This window comes from Scyliorhinus torazame, chromosome 1 (assembly GCF_047496885.1).
Source record: "Scyliorhinus torazame isolate Kashiwa2021f chromosome 1, sScyTor2.1, whole genome shotgun sequence".
Lineage (NCBI taxonomy): Eukaryota > Metazoa > Chordata > Chondrichthyes > Carcharhiniformes > Scyliorhinidae > Scyliorhinus > Scyliorhinus torazame.
The window spans coordinates 387,323,324-387,340,366 of NC_092707.1; the positions used below are offsets into that span (position 1 = coordinate 387,323,324).

At 51.7% G+C, this 17,043-nt stretch overlaps 1 protein-coding gene across 1 annotated transcript in view; it reads left to right on the plus strand.

The window, feature by feature from the left end:
* kif28 (kinesin family member 28) overlaps positions 1-17,043 on the plus strand; it is a 114,445-nt gene that overhangs the window by 14,827 nt on the left and 82,575 nt on the right. Inside the window, exons 2-5 of the mRNA XM_072507160.1 lie at positions 5,406-5,597; positions 6,561-6,767; positions 9,983-10,018; positions 13,292-13,516. Of these exons, the coding sequence (XP_072363261.1) occupies positions 5,406-5,597; positions 6,561-6,767; positions 9,983-10,018; positions 13,292-13,516 (660 nt within the window). The remainder of the gene's footprint in view (positions 1-5,405; positions 5,598-6,560; positions 6,768-9,982; positions 10,019-13,291; positions 13,517-17,043) is intronic.

Sequence of the window (17,043 nt, forward strand, 5' to 3'; positions counted from 1 at the left end):
AATGAGGCGGAGAACCGCTACAATGATGCCCATGTAGCGACAAGGGGAGTGATCGAGAGGTGCTTTGGCATGCTGAAGATGCGTTTCAGGTGCCTGGACCTCTCTGGGGGCGCCCTCCAGTATCGGTCAGATAGGGTCGGCCGCATCATTGTGGTGTGCTGCGTCCTGCACAACATAGCCCAGCAGAGGGGCAATGTGCCGCAGGCAGAGGAGGGTGGAGTGGAGGAGCAGCAGGAAGAGGCCCAGTCCTCTCCAGATGAGGGGGATGGGGCAATGGTCAGGGCAGACGGGGTAGACACAGGCGGGTGGCTGTCCACCGTTACCGGCTGGCCCAGCGGGCACGGGACAGACTGATAGACGCCCGCTTCACTGACTAGATGGGCGTGGGAATCGGGTAGTATGGCCACAGACCGCACACCATGGCAACAGCCGACCACCCACACCCCCCACCCATCCACCCACCCAGCACCCTCACCCCCCTCCCCATCCCCACCCACCCCAGCCGCATGCACACCACCCCCCCCCCCCCCCATTGCCGATCCACCTGTGGCACAACGGGCCGGGCTCACACAGTTGTGGGTGGACGCGTGTCTATCGCAGGCCATGGAGGATGATGACAACCCGCCCTGCGATGAGCTCCTGGCTCTACATCGTTGGACTATGTCTGACCCATGGCCACAGTACCACCATCCACCCGGACCATCCCTGCATGCGGCTGTGACACTGCAGCGCACGGTCCCGTCCTCTGCCCGGGGGATGTTGATGGCGGCCCAGGGGGAAGGGGGCAGACTCACCTGGGGCTGAGGTAAGACCACCCCTCACACACACACTTGCGCTCAACGTACATGACACCCCCGCACACTTTGGACAGAGCACAAAGGCAGCTTCTGTAGGTGTAACATTGACTTTAATAACCAAAGGAGTTCATGCACGTGCCCTAGCCCCTAAAACTCATCTGTGCCCTGCACCCGTGCCAACTTACTCAGTGTCTAATTGTTTGGCCTTACGGGCCCTTTGACTACGTCTACGTGGTTCCCCAGACGGTACAGCAGAACTGGAGGTGGACTCCTGTGATTCCTGCCCTCTGACACTGGATCCCTTTGGCGGCCGTTTCCTGGGGCGTCCTGGCCTAGATGGGCCAGGCTGCGGCCCGGGCGACTGGGATGGCGAGCTGCCAGCCTGTCCTGCCCGTTGCCCACCCGATGCACCTGGGACGGAAGGGGGGGAGTCCGAGGTGTCGCGGTGTACCGGGACCTCCCCTACAGAGGGAGCCGGGACGGACCACACCACCTCCTCCTCCCTCGGGGTGCCCGATGGCCCCCAGGCCTCTACATGGGTGGGGGATGCGAACGGACTGGCCATCCGACGCCCCCCCCCGACATCTGGCGCTGCCAGTCCTGGAGGCCCGTGCTGGTATCGACAGGGGTCTGCAGGTTTGCAGCCATGGAGCCCAGGGTGTTGGCAAACCCTGTCTGTGACAGTGCGACGCCGGCTCGCACATGGCCACTGGCGCCGATGCCCGACTGGGCCATGGCCTGCAGAGACTGGGCTATGTCGTTGAGCGCCTCTGCCATCTGGCGCTGGCACTGGCTCATGGCCTCCTGTGAGAGGGCAGCCATTTCCTGGGCCACAGACGCCGCCTGCACGGAAGGCCGCAGGCCTCGCAAACCGTTCCCCATGTCTGACACCGTCGCAACCATTGCCTCCACCGCGGACGCCACCCGTGCGGTGTCAGCCTGGGTGACACGCATGACCGGCACCACTCCCAGCTCCTGGACGCGGGTGGACTCCTCCACCTGCGACCGATGCCGCCGCAAGCCACCCGTCACCCTCTTCGCTCGTCTCCGGGTCGGTGGTTGCATCGGATCTATGTGTGGGTGTGGTAACTGCAGGAACCCGGGATCCATCTGGGCGGCAGATGTTCGCTTGGGCTGGGCTGCCCTCCGACCGCCCGGTCCCTCTGCTGCTCCTACCTCCACCTGCTGTACCAGGACGGCTGTGTTGTGCGCGCCAGTGAGTGTACCAGACGCCTCATCACTAAAGTGCCCAACCGTGGTGAGTGTTTCTGCGATGGTGGAGGGTGTTGGTGACAGCAGTGGTGTTGTGTCGTGCTCTTCGTCCCACTCTGAGTCCATGGCACTTTGGGGTGGGGGTTCGTCTCCACCCATCCACTCTGACTCACTGTCCGGTATTTCGTCTTCCTGGGTAGTGCTGTCCCGGGTAGGGGTGTCCTGGGTAGTGCTGTCCCGGGTAGGGGTTGTCCTGGGTAGTGGTGTCCTGGGTAGTGGTGTCCTGGGTAGTGGTGTCCTGGCTCGGATGTGACGGGGGCCTGTGGCTGCCCCCCTCATCGCTGGGTGGTCGCTCCAGCACGTGACGGGGGTGTCGTCTCCCTGTTGCTCCAGGTCTCTCCGTCTCCCGTGGTGTGCGAGGGGCATCCTGCGGGCGTCGCATGCTGTAGGGTCCGGGTCTCTCCGTCTCCCGTGGTCTCCGAGGGGCATCCTGCGGGCGTCGCATGCTGGAGGGTGCGGGTCTCTCCGTCTCCTGTGGTCTCCGAGGGGCATCCTGCGGGCGGTCTGCATCTGCGGGGATGGGTGCCTGGACGTTTGGTCCTGCGATACACAATGAAGCATGCATGGTTAGACATCAGGCAGTGATCAGGTGATACGGGGGAGGGGGATATAGGGGAGGGGGGATATGGGGATGGGCTGTCGGTGGCTCACTCACTAGTACGCCCCCGACCTCTGCATCAGCAACCTCCCGGTCCTCAGGTCCGCCAGCCAGTTCCAGGGCCCTTTCCTCGTGTACGGTCAGTGGCCTCTCATCAGCGGGCCCTCCTCCAGTCCTCACATGCTCCCTGTTGTTGTGTGCGCGCTTCTCCTGTGGGGGGGGGGCAGGGGTAAAAGTCAACAGTGTTAGGCAGGTATATGAATGCACGCCATCGGTTGCGCGTGCATTGCAGAGGTTAAGGTTAGGGCTGGATTCACTTGGGGATATGGGGGATATGGGGGAGGGGGGATATGGGGGATATGGGGGAGGGGGGATATGGGGGAGGGGGGATATGGGGGATATGGGGGAGGGGGGATATGGGGAAGGGGGGATATGGGGGATATGGGGGAGGGGGGATATGGGGGAGGGGGGATATGGGGAGGCGGGATATGGTGGATATGGGGGAGGGGGGATATGGGGGATATGGGGGAGGGGGGATATGGGGGAGGGGGGATATGGGGGAGGGGGAATATGGGGGAGGGGGGGATATGGGGGACATGGGGAGGGGGGATATGGGGGAGGGGGGATATGGGGGAGGGGGGGATATGGGGGAGGGGGGATATGGGGAGGGGGATATGGGGAGGGGGGGATATGGGGGAGGGGGGATATGGGGGAGGGGGGATATGGGGAGGGGGGATATGGGGGAGGGGGGATATGGGGGAGGGGGGATATGGGGGAGGGGGGATATGGGGGAGGGGGATATGGGGGAGGGGGGGATATGGGGAGGGGAGGATATGGGGGAGGCTCTTCCTGCCTGCTCTGACAAGGTCGTTCACCTTCTTGTGGCACTGGGTGCCTGTCCGTGGTGTCAGGGCCACAGCGGTGACGGCCTCTGCCACTTCCCTCCACAGACGCCGGCTGTGGCGTGGGGCAACTCTGCGGCCGTGCCCGGGGTACAGGGCCTCCCTCCTCTGCTCCACAGCGTCCAGGAGCGCCTCCACATCCCGTGACTCGAACCCCGGGGCTGAGCGACGGCCAGCCATCCAGTCGGGTGTTGCGGTCGGGTGTTCCGGTCGGGTGGGGGGGAGCAGCGCGGCCTTATGAGCCGTCACGCCGTGCAGCGCGTATGACGCTGCACGGCGTGAACCACTGCGCAAGCGCGGATCCCGTTACGTCGCTGCTAGCCCATTTCGGGCCGGAGACTATCGACCCATTTTTCCGACGTGACGCAAGTCGGATTTGCGCCGTTTTTTGCGCCGATCGGCGGACTTTCCGCCGATAACGGAGAATTTCGCCCCATATATTTGATAAGTGCCATTTAGTAAGCAATAGTTTTACCTTGTTGGAAGTAACTGCAATCCTTCAGCATTGATCTGTGAAAAAAATAAATCCCTCGTCGACACTTATTAGACTTCACCATTAAATTACTGCCGCAAAAATGTCTGTTAGAATCTAGTGTTTCATTGATGGCCATCTGCTCGACATGATATGAGCTTTAAAACCACAGCTGGTCCGTCAGCCACTTTAAACTCCTGCCAACCTTTCCCCTAACATTAGCGATCAGAGGATTGCTGTCTTAATCAGCTGGGAAATGACAACCGAGGAACACAAAGAAAGAACTACACATGGTGGTCATTCTGTTCTGGTTAACTGATGGATATAATCCCGCTCACATTAGCTCCAGTATCGGTAAAGCAGATGAGGCATTAAAGCAACCAACCACTGCCTCCTTATGTGTTAAAAGATCCACATGCCACTATTTTAAACAGGAGCAAGTTCTTTCCTAGTGTCCTGGCCGATATTTATCCATCAGTCAACATCATGAGAAACAGACTGTCTGGCCATCATCACGTTTCTGTCTTTGGGATCTTGCTCTGCGCAGATTTCCTAAATTGCAACAGTGACTGCGCTTCATAAGTGCCTCATTGGATGTAAAGTTCTCTGGGGCAGCCTTAAGCTTGAGAAAGATGCCACATTTAGACAAGTTCCTTCTATACTTTCCAGTAGAAATTACCATGCCCATTAAATTATTTCACCTCTGTCGGTTATTTTTCAGTAAATATAATTAATCCAGTTGTTTTGACCTGCATTATATTGTGTTTATTCTACTAGCCTAGTGGGTGTGTTTATTTTTTTTCAGCCTTGCTAGTTTAATGTACTTTGTTTTCTCACTTTATCTTCTGGGTTCCTGTGCATAGTATGTTATGTGATGTTCTCCACTGCCACAATGCCTGCCAATACCTACAGCCTACACTGGTATTCCTTAGGTCATGGCACATTGAGCTTACACTGGTGACATTATGGGATATCTTCCATCAGCTGTGTGTAGGGAATAATCTTCAATCTCTTCAACCTAAAGTACAGTAAGAAGTTTTACAATACCAGATTAAAATCCAACGGGTTTATTTGGAATCACTAGCTTTCGGAGTGTAGCCCCTTCATCAGGTGAGTTATCTGATGAAGGAGCTATGCTCCGAAAGCTTAGTGATTCCAAACAAACCTGTTGGACTTTAACCTGGTGTTGTAAGACTTTTTACTGTGCGCACCCCAGTCCAACGCCGGCATCTCCACATCATGGCTGCCTAAAGTAATCCAGGATGTTGCTCATGTACCATTGCAAATATTTTTACATTGACTCCTATCTGAATGACATTTCTTTTAAAACAAAGTGTCCCCCCCCCAACCCCATATCTTAACAGGTGGAGAAGGATGCAGGAAGCTGTTGCATTATCTCCATGGTTTTAAACAGCATCACAGTTTGCGATCCCAGAAATCGGAACAATGTGAAAAGCTTTACATTTGACCTGTCCTATTGGTCACACACTGCATTCATTAAAAACGAAGAGGGAATCCTGATTCCAGATGGACCTACTAGCAGATATGCAGACCAGGTAAGATCACACTGCTGCTTCTGGAAGGATCAGACCTTTATTATACAGACTCATGTTGGCCATATTTAGAGCACAAGATCAAGGCAGTCTCTTCATTTCAATATTGAGGAGATTTTGCATTATTTCAGGAGCAGATGGTGCACAGGAGTGTAAGGTTTTAGGCTATGAGGATAAAAAAGCCTCTGAATTAAAAACTCTATGCTCTGAATTCTTAACTTCTAACATAAGGATCCTAAGTTGTGCTTGACCTACAAGGTACAAATAACTAGTATTTATGAATCAAGTAGAATTTATTGAGCTAGATTTTACACATACGTAACACCAAACAGTGAAGACAACGTAGAAGCCTTCATCCATCAAGATCCTAAGATTCCTTGAGCGTTGCAGTGATGGGGGGACGGAGTGGGCATTGATGGGGGGAGCGGCAATTGATGGGGGAGCAGCTATTGAGGGGGGGGGGGGTTCGTGCAAGATGGCGCCCCGATCTCAGTGGAGCTGACCTTGCCAGCTTTATCAGGCCCCACCTGCCAGACTAACGTCATAAACCACGCCCACCAGATCGCAGCAGGGAGTTCTTGTCCTTGGAGTGGGTTCAGCACAGAATGATAGTGAGACTTAAAAAGGTTAAATTATGAGGACCGGTTTCATAAGCTAAGCTTGTATTCAGTCCCTTCTGAAGAAGAGACATACGGACTCGAAACGTTAATCTGTTTCGCTCTCCACAGATGCTGCCAGACCTTCTAGGTTTTTCCAGCCTTTTCTGTTCTTATTACTTGTATTCATCGCCTTGACTATATTGACTATAAATGGGCAATCTAATCGAGGTGTTTAAGATAATTAAAGGATTTAATTGGCTGGTTTGACTGGAACTATATCCTCTGATGGGAAAATACAGGACAAAGAGGACGCAGATGCACACACACACACACACCACTAAATTTTGTTTAACATTTGTTTTGTTAGAGAAGAGTGTTTGATGATCTTGGCCAAGAAATGTTGAAGAATGCATGGAAGGGATACAATGCTACGCTGTTGGCCTATGGTCAGACGGGCTCAGGAAAGAGTTACTCTATGATCGGTTATGGTCCCGACAGAGGGATAATCCCATTAACTTGTGACGAGTTGTTCCGAGCGATTAAACAAAATCAGGAACATGATAAACAGTACCAGGTAAGGATTCGTTATTCTCAGGAGAAATACTTGGAGGTTGGTAATGGGCAATGGGGTTGACGGGGTATCCTGTGGGTGCTTGTTGGAAGATAACAGCTTGGAGATGGATGGTGGTCACTTTGGAGGCTGGGAGCAAGTGTTTGTGGGCAATTGATGGAAGCAGATTACGTGTAAGCTATGGCTTCAAACACCGAAACGATGTTTATTCCGGCATTGCACATTATTTAGTGATGGTTAACTCTTCCAGCATGCTTCGCAAACAGGCTTTCTAGCTGTTTGTTTTTTAACAAATCATTAATGAATTCAGGAGGATAACAGAGGAAATCCAGCTGGCCAATCAGGTTTGGCTTTGGGGTGAAGGGCGTGTGTCCTGCGGAGATGTTTTGCAGGTTGGGCCCTTGCTCGTTGGCGTTTCGGAGAACGAGAGGTGATCCTGTTGAAACATCGAAGATTCTGAGGGAGTTTCACAGGGTATAGATGCTGAGAGGATATTTCTCCTTGTGCAGGAATTTAGAACCAGGACGCACAGTTTAACAGGGGTCTCCCATTTAAGACAGCAATGAGGAGGAATTTCTTCCCTCGGAGGGGCCAGAGTCTTTGGAATTCTCTTCCACAGAGAGCAGTGGAGGCTGAGTCATTGAATATAGGCCGAGTTTCAGATTTTTGATTGAAAAGGAAGTCGAGGGTTATGGGGAGAGGCAGGAAGTTGAGTTGAAGCCAAAATCAGATCATACTGAAGGATCAAGGGTCTGGATGGTTTACTCTTACTCCTATTTTTATGTTCTGATGTTCATATAGATTAAACCTGGTAGCTATCAATCATCAATCCTCCATTACAGGCTATTGACCAAGTGATGATTAATCTCCCCGTGAGCATTGTAGAGTACAAGCTGCCCCGCTTTGGGTGGGGGGGGGGGGGGGGGGGGGGATCTGCGGGTTGGTTCAAATGTTCCCGACTGCGACTTGGACTGTTGCTTGTACATACCTTTTCTAAATAAACCTTTCTTGACTTTCCTTTCTGGACTTTGTACGGACTTTAGGGGCAGCACAGTAGACAGTGGTTAGCACTGTGACTTCACAGCGCCAGGGTCCCAGGTTCGATTGCCCGCTGGGTCACTGTCTGTGCGAAGTGTGCACGTTCTCCCCGTGTCTGCGTGAGAACTAGATCATATAAACACAAATTAGGAGCACAATGTAGCCCCTCCAGCCTGCTCCGCGATTCAGTAAGATCATGGTTGATCTAATTGTGGCCTCAACTCCATACTCCAGGTTTGATTCCCGGCTTGGGTCACTGTGCGGAGTCTGCACGTTCTTCCCGTGTCTGTGTGGGTTTCCTCCAGGTGTCTGGCTTCCTCCCACAGTCCAAAGATATACAGGTTAGGTGGATTGGCCATTCTGAGTTATTGGCCATGCTAAATCGCCCTTAGTGTCCAAAAAGGTTCTGAATTGCCCCTTAGAGTCCAAGTTAGGAGAGGTTACTGGGTTACAAGGATAGGGTGGGGGAATTGACCTAGGTAGGGTGCTCCTTGGGAGGGACGGTGCAGACTCGATGGGCCGAATAGCCTCCTTCTGCACTGTAGGGATTCTGTGGATTCTATGGATACATTATAAACCAGACTTGATGGGCGGAATTCTTCGCCCCCCCCCCCAAGCCGGGTGGGAGAATCGCCGGGGTGCTGCGCGTGTCCCGCCACGCCACCCCGACATCCGCACGCAATTCTCCCACCCCCCCCAAACCGGCGCGGCGAGAATTACGGCTGGCCGCTGGGAGAATCGCTGCTCGCCGTTTGCAACGGGCGAGTGGCGATTCTCCGGCTCGGATGGGCCGAGCGGCCTGCCCAACACGACGGGTTCCCGCCGGCGCCGTCCACACCTGGTCGATTCTGGCGGGAACAGAGCGAGAACGCTGGGGGGGGGGGGGGGGGGGGGGGGGGGGCTGTGGGGGGGGGGGGGGGTTCCTGCACCGGGGGGGGCCTCAAATGGGGTCTGGCCCGCGATTGGTGCCCACCGATCGGCGGGCCGGCCTCTCTGAAGGAGGACCTCCTTTCCTCCGCTGCCCCGCAAAATCCATCCGACATCTTCTTGCGGGGCTGCCTCGGGGAGGACGGCAGCCGCGCATGCGCGGGTGACGTCATTTACGCAACGCCAAGGCCCAGCGTGTGTAAATGACGCAACGCCGCTCCTAGCCCCCTGGGGGTGGGAGAATAGGGGGCTAGGAGCGGGCTCCGACGCCGGAGTGAAACACTCCGGTTTTCACTCCGGCGTCGGCACTTCGACTCCCGATGGGAGAATTGCGCCCCACATTTCTGAATGACATCAAAGTATTAGTTCAATGTTAAAACCTGAAGCTTCTTGATTAACTCTTTAAGCGTTGCTGTGTTGGTCAGGGAGGAACATAGAACATACAGTGCAGAAGGAGGACATTTGGCCCATCGAGTCTGCACCGACCCACTTAAACACTCACTTCCACCCCAACCCAATAACCCCTCCTAACCTTTTTGGACACTAAGGGCAATTTATCATGGCCAATCCACCTAACCTGCACGTCTTTGGACTGTGGGAGGAAACCAGAGCACCCGGAGGAAACCCACGCAGACACGGGGAGAATGTACAGACCCCGCACAGACAGTGACCCAGCGGGGAATCGAACCTGGGACCCTGGCGCTGTGACGCTACGGTGCTATCCACTGTCTACTGTGCTGCCCCTGAGGTCCCGGACAAAGTCCAGAAAGGAAAGTCAAGAAAGGTTTATTTAGGAAGTTATGTACAAGCAACAGTCCAAATTGCAGCCGGGAATATTCTGGAAACCCAACTCCTACCTGGGCCGGGTTTTGTCCTGTGGAATGAACCAACCTGCAGATGGCCCCACCACCCCCCAGCGGGGCAGCTCGTACTCTACAAGGCTCACGGGGAGATTAATCGGGTAGTATCTGTGGGTGGGCCTCGTGGGGGGTTGTAACATTTGCACTCACATTTCCTGAGGAGATTCAAATCCTTATTGGAATTGGCTTGGGTTGGCCTAGTATTTACCTATTTATATTGATGGTAGAACGTAGCTATTGATTGGATTGTGATTAGCGCTGAAATGTCAGTCATTCTAGAATGCTAGAGAGGCTAATGATAACATGAGCAGATGTCTGCCCTATGAATATTGGATGATTGTGTTGAGTATAACATGGCATTAAAGTCCCAGCTTAATTTCTTTTCTTTTGCAGATTTATTTCAGCATGTTGGAAATCTACAATGAAAAGGTCATTTTTGCTTTCTACTGGAAGATATATGACATATTGTTCTCGCAATAGTATGATGAGAGTAGGTGTGGCACTGGGGGCAAGATGAAGTCATATCCTGAGGGGATAGGTTCAAAGATCTTTCCAGTGGGAAGTGATTCATTTTGGTAGGGAGAAGAAAGAGTAGCAATATAAATAAAAATGGTGCAATGAAAGAACAACACCACAAATGCTGGAAATCTGAAGTAAAAACAGAAAATGCTGAGACAGGGAGTTGGGGAGGGGAGGGTCTCAGGCGATATACAAGGAATTGATGGAGTGGGAAGGGGTCCCAATCGGGGAGGTGAAGAGGAAGAGTTAGAATCATAGAATTTACAGTGCAGAAGGAGGCCATTCGGCCCATCGAGTCTGCACCAGCTCTTGGAAAGAGCACCCCACCTAAGCCCACACCTCCACGCTATCCCCATTACCCAGTAACCCCACCCAACACTAAGGGCAATTTTGGACACTAAGGGCAATTTATCATTGGCCAATCCACCTACCCCACACATCTTTGGACTGTGGGAGGAAACCGGAGCACCCGGAGGAAACCCATGCACACACGGGGAGGACGTGCAGACTCCGCACAGACAGTGACCCAAGCCGGAATCGAACCTGGGACGCTGGAGCTGTGAAGCAATTGTGCTAACCACTATGCTACCATGCTGCCCAAAGGGGAAGGGAGTTGGAAGTTGGAATATGGGAAAAGGCTTTGAGGAGAATTAATTCATCCTCGTCGTGTGCCAGGCTTACCCTGATCCAGTTCAAGGTGGTTCATAGGGCTAATATGACTGCGGCCCGGATGAGTGGGTTTTTTGAAGAAGTGGAGGACAGGTGCGGACGCTGTGGGGGAAGCCCGGCGAATCATGTACATATGTTCCGGGTGTGTCTGAAGTTGAGGGGATTCTGGCAGAGATTTGCGGACATCATGTCAGAGGTCCTGGAAGGGAGGGTGACTCCGAGTCCAGAAATGGCAATATTTGGGGTATCGGAAGATCCAGGGGCCCAGGGGGGGAGGGAAGCCGATGTCCTGGCCGTCTCCTCCCTGGCGGCCTGGAGAAGGATTTTGCTGGGATGGAGGGACTCGGAGCCTCCAAAGTCAGGCGTGTGGGTTAGCGACACGGCAGGGATTCTCAGGCTGGAAAAGTTCACCTCGAGATGTGGCAGCTGTTCATCAACTTCTTTTAGGAAAATTGAACGTCAGCAGTAAGGGAGGGGGGGGGGGAGAGGAAAAGGGGGGGTGGAATTGGGAGGCATGGTAGTGTAAGACAAGGATAGGGTACTTAATATACGGGTAATCAGGAGATAGGGCACTCAGGTGAGGGAGTGGTAGGGCAGCTCGGTAGCGCAAGTGGCTAGCACTGTAGCTTCACAGCGCCAGGGTCCCAGGTTCGATTCCCGGCTTGGGTCACTGTCTGTGCGGAGTCTGCACATCCTCCCCGTGTGTGCGTGGGTTTCCTCCGGGTGCTCCGGTTTCCTCCCGCAGTCCAAAGATGTGCAGGTTAGGTGGACTGGCCTTGCTAAATTGCCCTTAATCCAAAAAAGGTTAGGAGGGATTATGGGGTTAGGGTGGAAGTGAGGGCTTAAGTGGGTCGGTGCAGACTCGATGGGCCGAATGGCCTCCTTCTGCACTGTATGTTCTATGTTATTTTAATGTTGTTGCGTGTGTCAGCCCTCTCGGTTGTTTAAGAAATGTTAAATTGTTAAAAACTGTGAAAATTACAAATGCTTCAATGAGATATTTTCTAAAACAAAGAAAGTGCTGGGACAACCCATCAGGCCTGTCAGCGTCAGTGGAGAGAGAAATGGAGGGAACGTTTTGAGTCTGTTTGACTCCGGCTCTGAGGAAGAGTTGACGGACTCGAAACATTGCGCAGGATTTTCCTGCCAACCCCACCAGTGGGATCGTCCGGTCCTGTCAAATGCGATCCCACGCTGCAGGTTCCCTGGTGGCGGAGGGTGTGAATAACGGGAAACCCCGTTGATCGTTGGGGGGGTGTCCAAAAGATCCCACCTCTAGCCAATAGTGGGTGCCTCCACTACCGCAAACACGCCATGGGGGGGAGGGGGGTGCTGAAAATCCCGCCCGTTAATTCTGTTCTTCTCTCAGCAGGTACTCCCGGACCTGCTGAGCTTTTTCAGCATTGTCTGCCATTTAACTAAAAATGGTACAAGTTTAAAGATTTTAACGTGGCTTCCAGGCTCCCTATGGGCAGAGGCAATGCACCGTATGTGACATTAACTACATTAAACTTAGGGCAGCACGGTGGTGCAGTGGTTAGCACTGCTGCCTCACGGCGCCGAGGTCCCAGGTTCGATCCCGGCTCTGGGTCACTGTCCGTGTGGAGTTTGCCTATTCTCCCCGTGGTTGCGTGGGTTTCGCCCCCACAACCCAAAAATGTGCAGGGTAGGTGGATTGAACACGCCAAATTGCCCCTTAATTGGAAAAAATGAATTGGGTACTCTAAATTTTTTAAAAAAACTATATTAAACTTTACTAAAAATATTTGCATTATAAGTAAAGCTCAACCTGTCTTGTCGGTTCCAGTAAAGTATATAACATAGTACCTGCCAACAATTACTCCAGTTAGTTTACAAAGAGGAGTTTTTGATTCACATTATTTCGGATGTGGGTGGACTGACCATGCTCATACAGGAGCAGGAGGGAAGATTGGGCACATCATTGATGCATTAGATGAACCTTCACAACCCAAGATTTGCATTGGTGGAAAAACCATCCTTTAAATGCGGTTTGTAATCGATAGAAAGGTTTTCCTTTCGACAAATATTGTTCTTAACCCCAAAATAGAAGATGAGAGTGAAGAAGGGCGTGACAAAGAGCATTGGCAAATAAAGAGCTGTTCTCTTTAAAATAAATACCAAAAGTGGTGAGAAATGATGTGAAAGAATAAAGTTGATTTAAATAGGGAGGAGAGACTTTAGAGACTACGAGGAAAATAAGGTTTGATCGAGCCAACCACAGTTGATGGGTTTACAAATTTCTTATTTTGGGAGTCACTTTTATGCTTTATTATTACAACTTAAAATAGCAAAGCTCCCAGTAATTTGGTTAATTGTTTATTCCTGTGATATTAGGGTTAAATTCCGTCTCGCCATGAATGAGTTGAAAATTAAATAAAACCTGCCTGTCGCAGGGAGATTGGAATTTCCTTTGTCACACCTGCAGTCGAAGGGTTAAAGGAGAGATGTACGGTCTATATATTTTGACCACATCTACAACTATCTGTCTCCTAGGTGATTGATTTGTTATCCAGGAGTAAACAGCCTGGAGGTCTAAAGGTGCGAGAAAGCCCTCAGCGGGGTTTCTATGTGGAAGATCTAAAGTCGGTGCCTTGTGAAAGCTACCAGCAGGTCGAACAGTTGCTGAAAGAAGGAAATAAGAAGAGGATCACAGCGTGCACCAATATCAATACCAGCAGCAGCCGGTCACACATGATCATCACCATCCGATTCAAACAGGTATCAGTCAGCGGGGCAAGGCTGTGACACCAAGACAGACAATTTCCTTAATCATTAACCGTTGTGAGTTGAAATAACTTCAGCCACGTTTACTATTATATAATACGGTGGCACAGTGGTTAGCACTGCTGCCTCATAGCTCCAGGGTCCCGGGTTCAATCCCAGCCTCGGGTCACTGTCTGTGCGGAGTCTGCACGTCCTCCCCGTGTGTGCGTGGGTTTCCTCCGGGTGCTCCGGTTTCCTCCCACAGTCCAAAGATGTGCAGGTTAGGTGGATTGGCCGCGCTAAATTGCCCTTAGTGTCCCTTAGTGTCCCGTTACTGGGTTATGGGGATAGGATGAAGAAGTGGGTTTAAGTAGGTTGCTCTTTCCAAGTGCCGGTGCAGATTTGATGGGCCGAATGGCCTCTTTCTGCACTGTAAATTCTATGATTCTAAGTAACCTGGACCTAAGCATACAGGACATAATTTCAAAGCTGGTAGATGGCTGGAAACTCAGGAATCTAACAGCGAGGAAGAAAGTAATAGATTTTGACGAGTAAAATGGGCAGACACAAGTCAGGTAAACATTAAGGCAGAGAAGTGCGAAGTGATTCGCTTTGGTCGGTAGAATGACGAGTGTGGTGATGTCATGGTTGTGTTGTAATTCACCGACTGACCACTAGGAGACTCATTAGTATATAAGTTAATGTTAGAGTCAGGTGAATCCTCAGACTGGCTGGAGGAAGCTGGAAGAGAGAGGTTGCTTGTGCATGAACATACTGTTATTCATCTGTTGTTTTGTATATAGTTTACCCACAGTTAATGTTAATAAATCATTTATAGCTTTAGCTACAAGTGTTCTTATAATATAAATCAGGCCATCCGACAAGAACATTACAAAGACAGGCAATATAAATAAAACGGTACAGGTTTAAAGCAGGTGCCTTTTAAAGAGGCTTCTATCATCCTTATCTCACATACAGAGGTATGGGATACAACTGTAAGAACGTTATACTAAAACATTCATTGAGAAACAAAACTTAGAATGGAACCCCTGCTAGAGTGTTGACGCTCACATCTGTGTAATAATAATAATCGCTTATTGTCACAAGTAGGCTTCAATGAAGTTACTGTGAAAAGCCCTTAGTCAGCACATTCCGGCGCCTGTTCGGGGAGGCCGGTACGGGAATTGAACCCGCGCTGCTGGCATTGTTCTGCATTACAAGCCAGCTGTTTATCTCACGGTGCTAAACCAGCCCCTAATATTCACAACTGTAGAACGAGTCACCTGAACAAATCAACAAATATGTAAAAGGAGCCATGCCCTTACCCCGGTGAGAGAGAAGCAACTCCTTCACAGACGATCAGAAGCGGCATGGTGGCACAGTTGGGAGGGAGGGGGGGGGGTGGCACGGTGGCACAGTGGTTAGCACTGCTGCCTTACAGCGCCTGGGACCAGGGTTCAATTCCGACCTTGGGTGACTGTGTGGAGTTTGTATATTCTCCCCGTGTCTGCGTGGGTTTCCTTCCGCAGTCCAAAGGTGGATTGGTCATGATAAATTGCCCCTTAGTGTCCAGGATGGGTGGACATGGGTAGAGTGCTCATTCGATGGGTCGGTGCAGACTCGATGGGCCGAATGGCCTCCTTCTGCACTGTAGGGATTCTATAAGGAAAAACATTGGAGCGGATTAAAAAATATAATTCTTATAAACAACAAAGTGCAGGGATAGAGCTTTCGATGAATTCACCTGGGGGTTGGAAATGTGTACGAGCCTGTGGAGGGGGCAGCATGCTGGTAAATTCAAGGGGAGCTGGATGGACATCTAGCCGAGAAGGGATCTTCCATAGGAGGTGTGAGGGTTTTTTTTCATTTTGTGTTTGGTCAGATTGAGGTGATACTTGAAGTGGAAAATATTGCAGGACTGTGTAGAAAACGCAGGGGAGTGGAACCAATCGGTTAACTCTTCCAGAGAGCTAACACAGGCACAATTGGCCAAATGACCTCCTCTGTTGTATAATTTAATGATCTTCTGGCCAGTCCTAGGAACCACACCTTTGGAAAGATAGCTGAGACCTTAGTAAGACCAGAGGAAATTTATTAGAATAATATCAGGACTGAAGACTTTTGTTTTATCGGCAGCCTAGAGAAACAGGTCAAAGCAGAAGATTAAAGCAGCGCCCTAACGGAGGAGAAAGAGGTGGTAGGGCCTGGACAGCTGAAGGCACTGTTGTCAAAGGCATCACAACAAAAGTCAGAGACATGCAAGAGATCCAAGTTGGAAGAGTGCAGAGATTGAGGAGGACTGGAGGAGATAGAGGGTGGGATAAGGCCTTATAGGGATTTGTAAGTAAGGGTGACAATTTTAGTTGCTGAACGTTTAAAAAAAAAATTCAGAGTACCCAATTATTATTTTTTTCCAATTAAGGGACAATTTAGCGTGGCCAATCTACCTACCCTGTGCATCTTTTTGGGTTGTGGGGGTGAGACCCAAATGGACACAGAGGGAATGTGCAAACTCCACATGGACAGTGACCCGTGGCTGGGATCGAACCCGGGTCCTCTGCACCGTGAGGCAGTAGGGGTAACCACTGCGCCACCATGCCGCCCTCAGGAGTGGCTGAACTCGGAACCAATGTAGGTTAGCAAGCACATGATCGCTGAATGTCATTTGGTGTGAGTTAAGATACAAGAAGCAGAGTTCTGGGTGAGTTCCATTTTATAGAGGGTGCAAGGAGGGAGGTCAGTCTGGACATATTGGAATAGTTGAGTCTGTTGAAAACTACTGATAGGCAAAAATTGGACATGTTCATCTAAGCAGGGACTTTGTATCCAATAGTACACTGTGTTTATTATGTTAATTAATGCTGCTGCTTTATTTCAAATGACATAAATTTTAGTTAATTAGGGGTGGGTTTAAAATAAGGATAAAAGGAGTTCACTGCCAAATACATCATTGTTCTTCTCAAAATGAGCTTCAGTAAACAAACAATGTCCTTTTTCTAAGAAAAAATATTCAATGTGTTATGGACACCTGGGGCGAAATTCTCCCCCAACGGCGGGATGTCCGCCGACTGGCGCCAAAGCCGGCGCCAATCAGACGGGCATCGCGCCGGCCCAAAGGTGCGGAAGGCTCCGCATCTTTGGCGGCCTAGCCCCAACATTGAGGGGCTAGGCCGACGCCGGAGGGATTTCCGCCCCGCCAGCTGGCGGAAATGGCGTTTGTTTCCCCGCCAGCTGGCGCGGAAATGCGGTGCATGCGCGGGAGCGTCAGCGGCCGCTGTCAGTTTCCCGCGCATGCGCAGTGGGGAGAGTCTCTTCCGCCTCCGCCATGGTGGAGGCCGTAGCGGAGGCGGAAGGGAAAGAGTGCCCCCATGGCACAGGCCCGCCCGCGGATCGGTGGGCCCCAATCGCGGGCCAGGCCACCGTGGGGGCACCCCCCGGGGTCAGATCGCCCCGCGCCCCCCCCCAGGACCCCGGAGCCCGCCCACGCCGCCTGGTCCCGTCGGTAAATACCAGGTTTGATTTACATTGGCGGGACAGGCAAT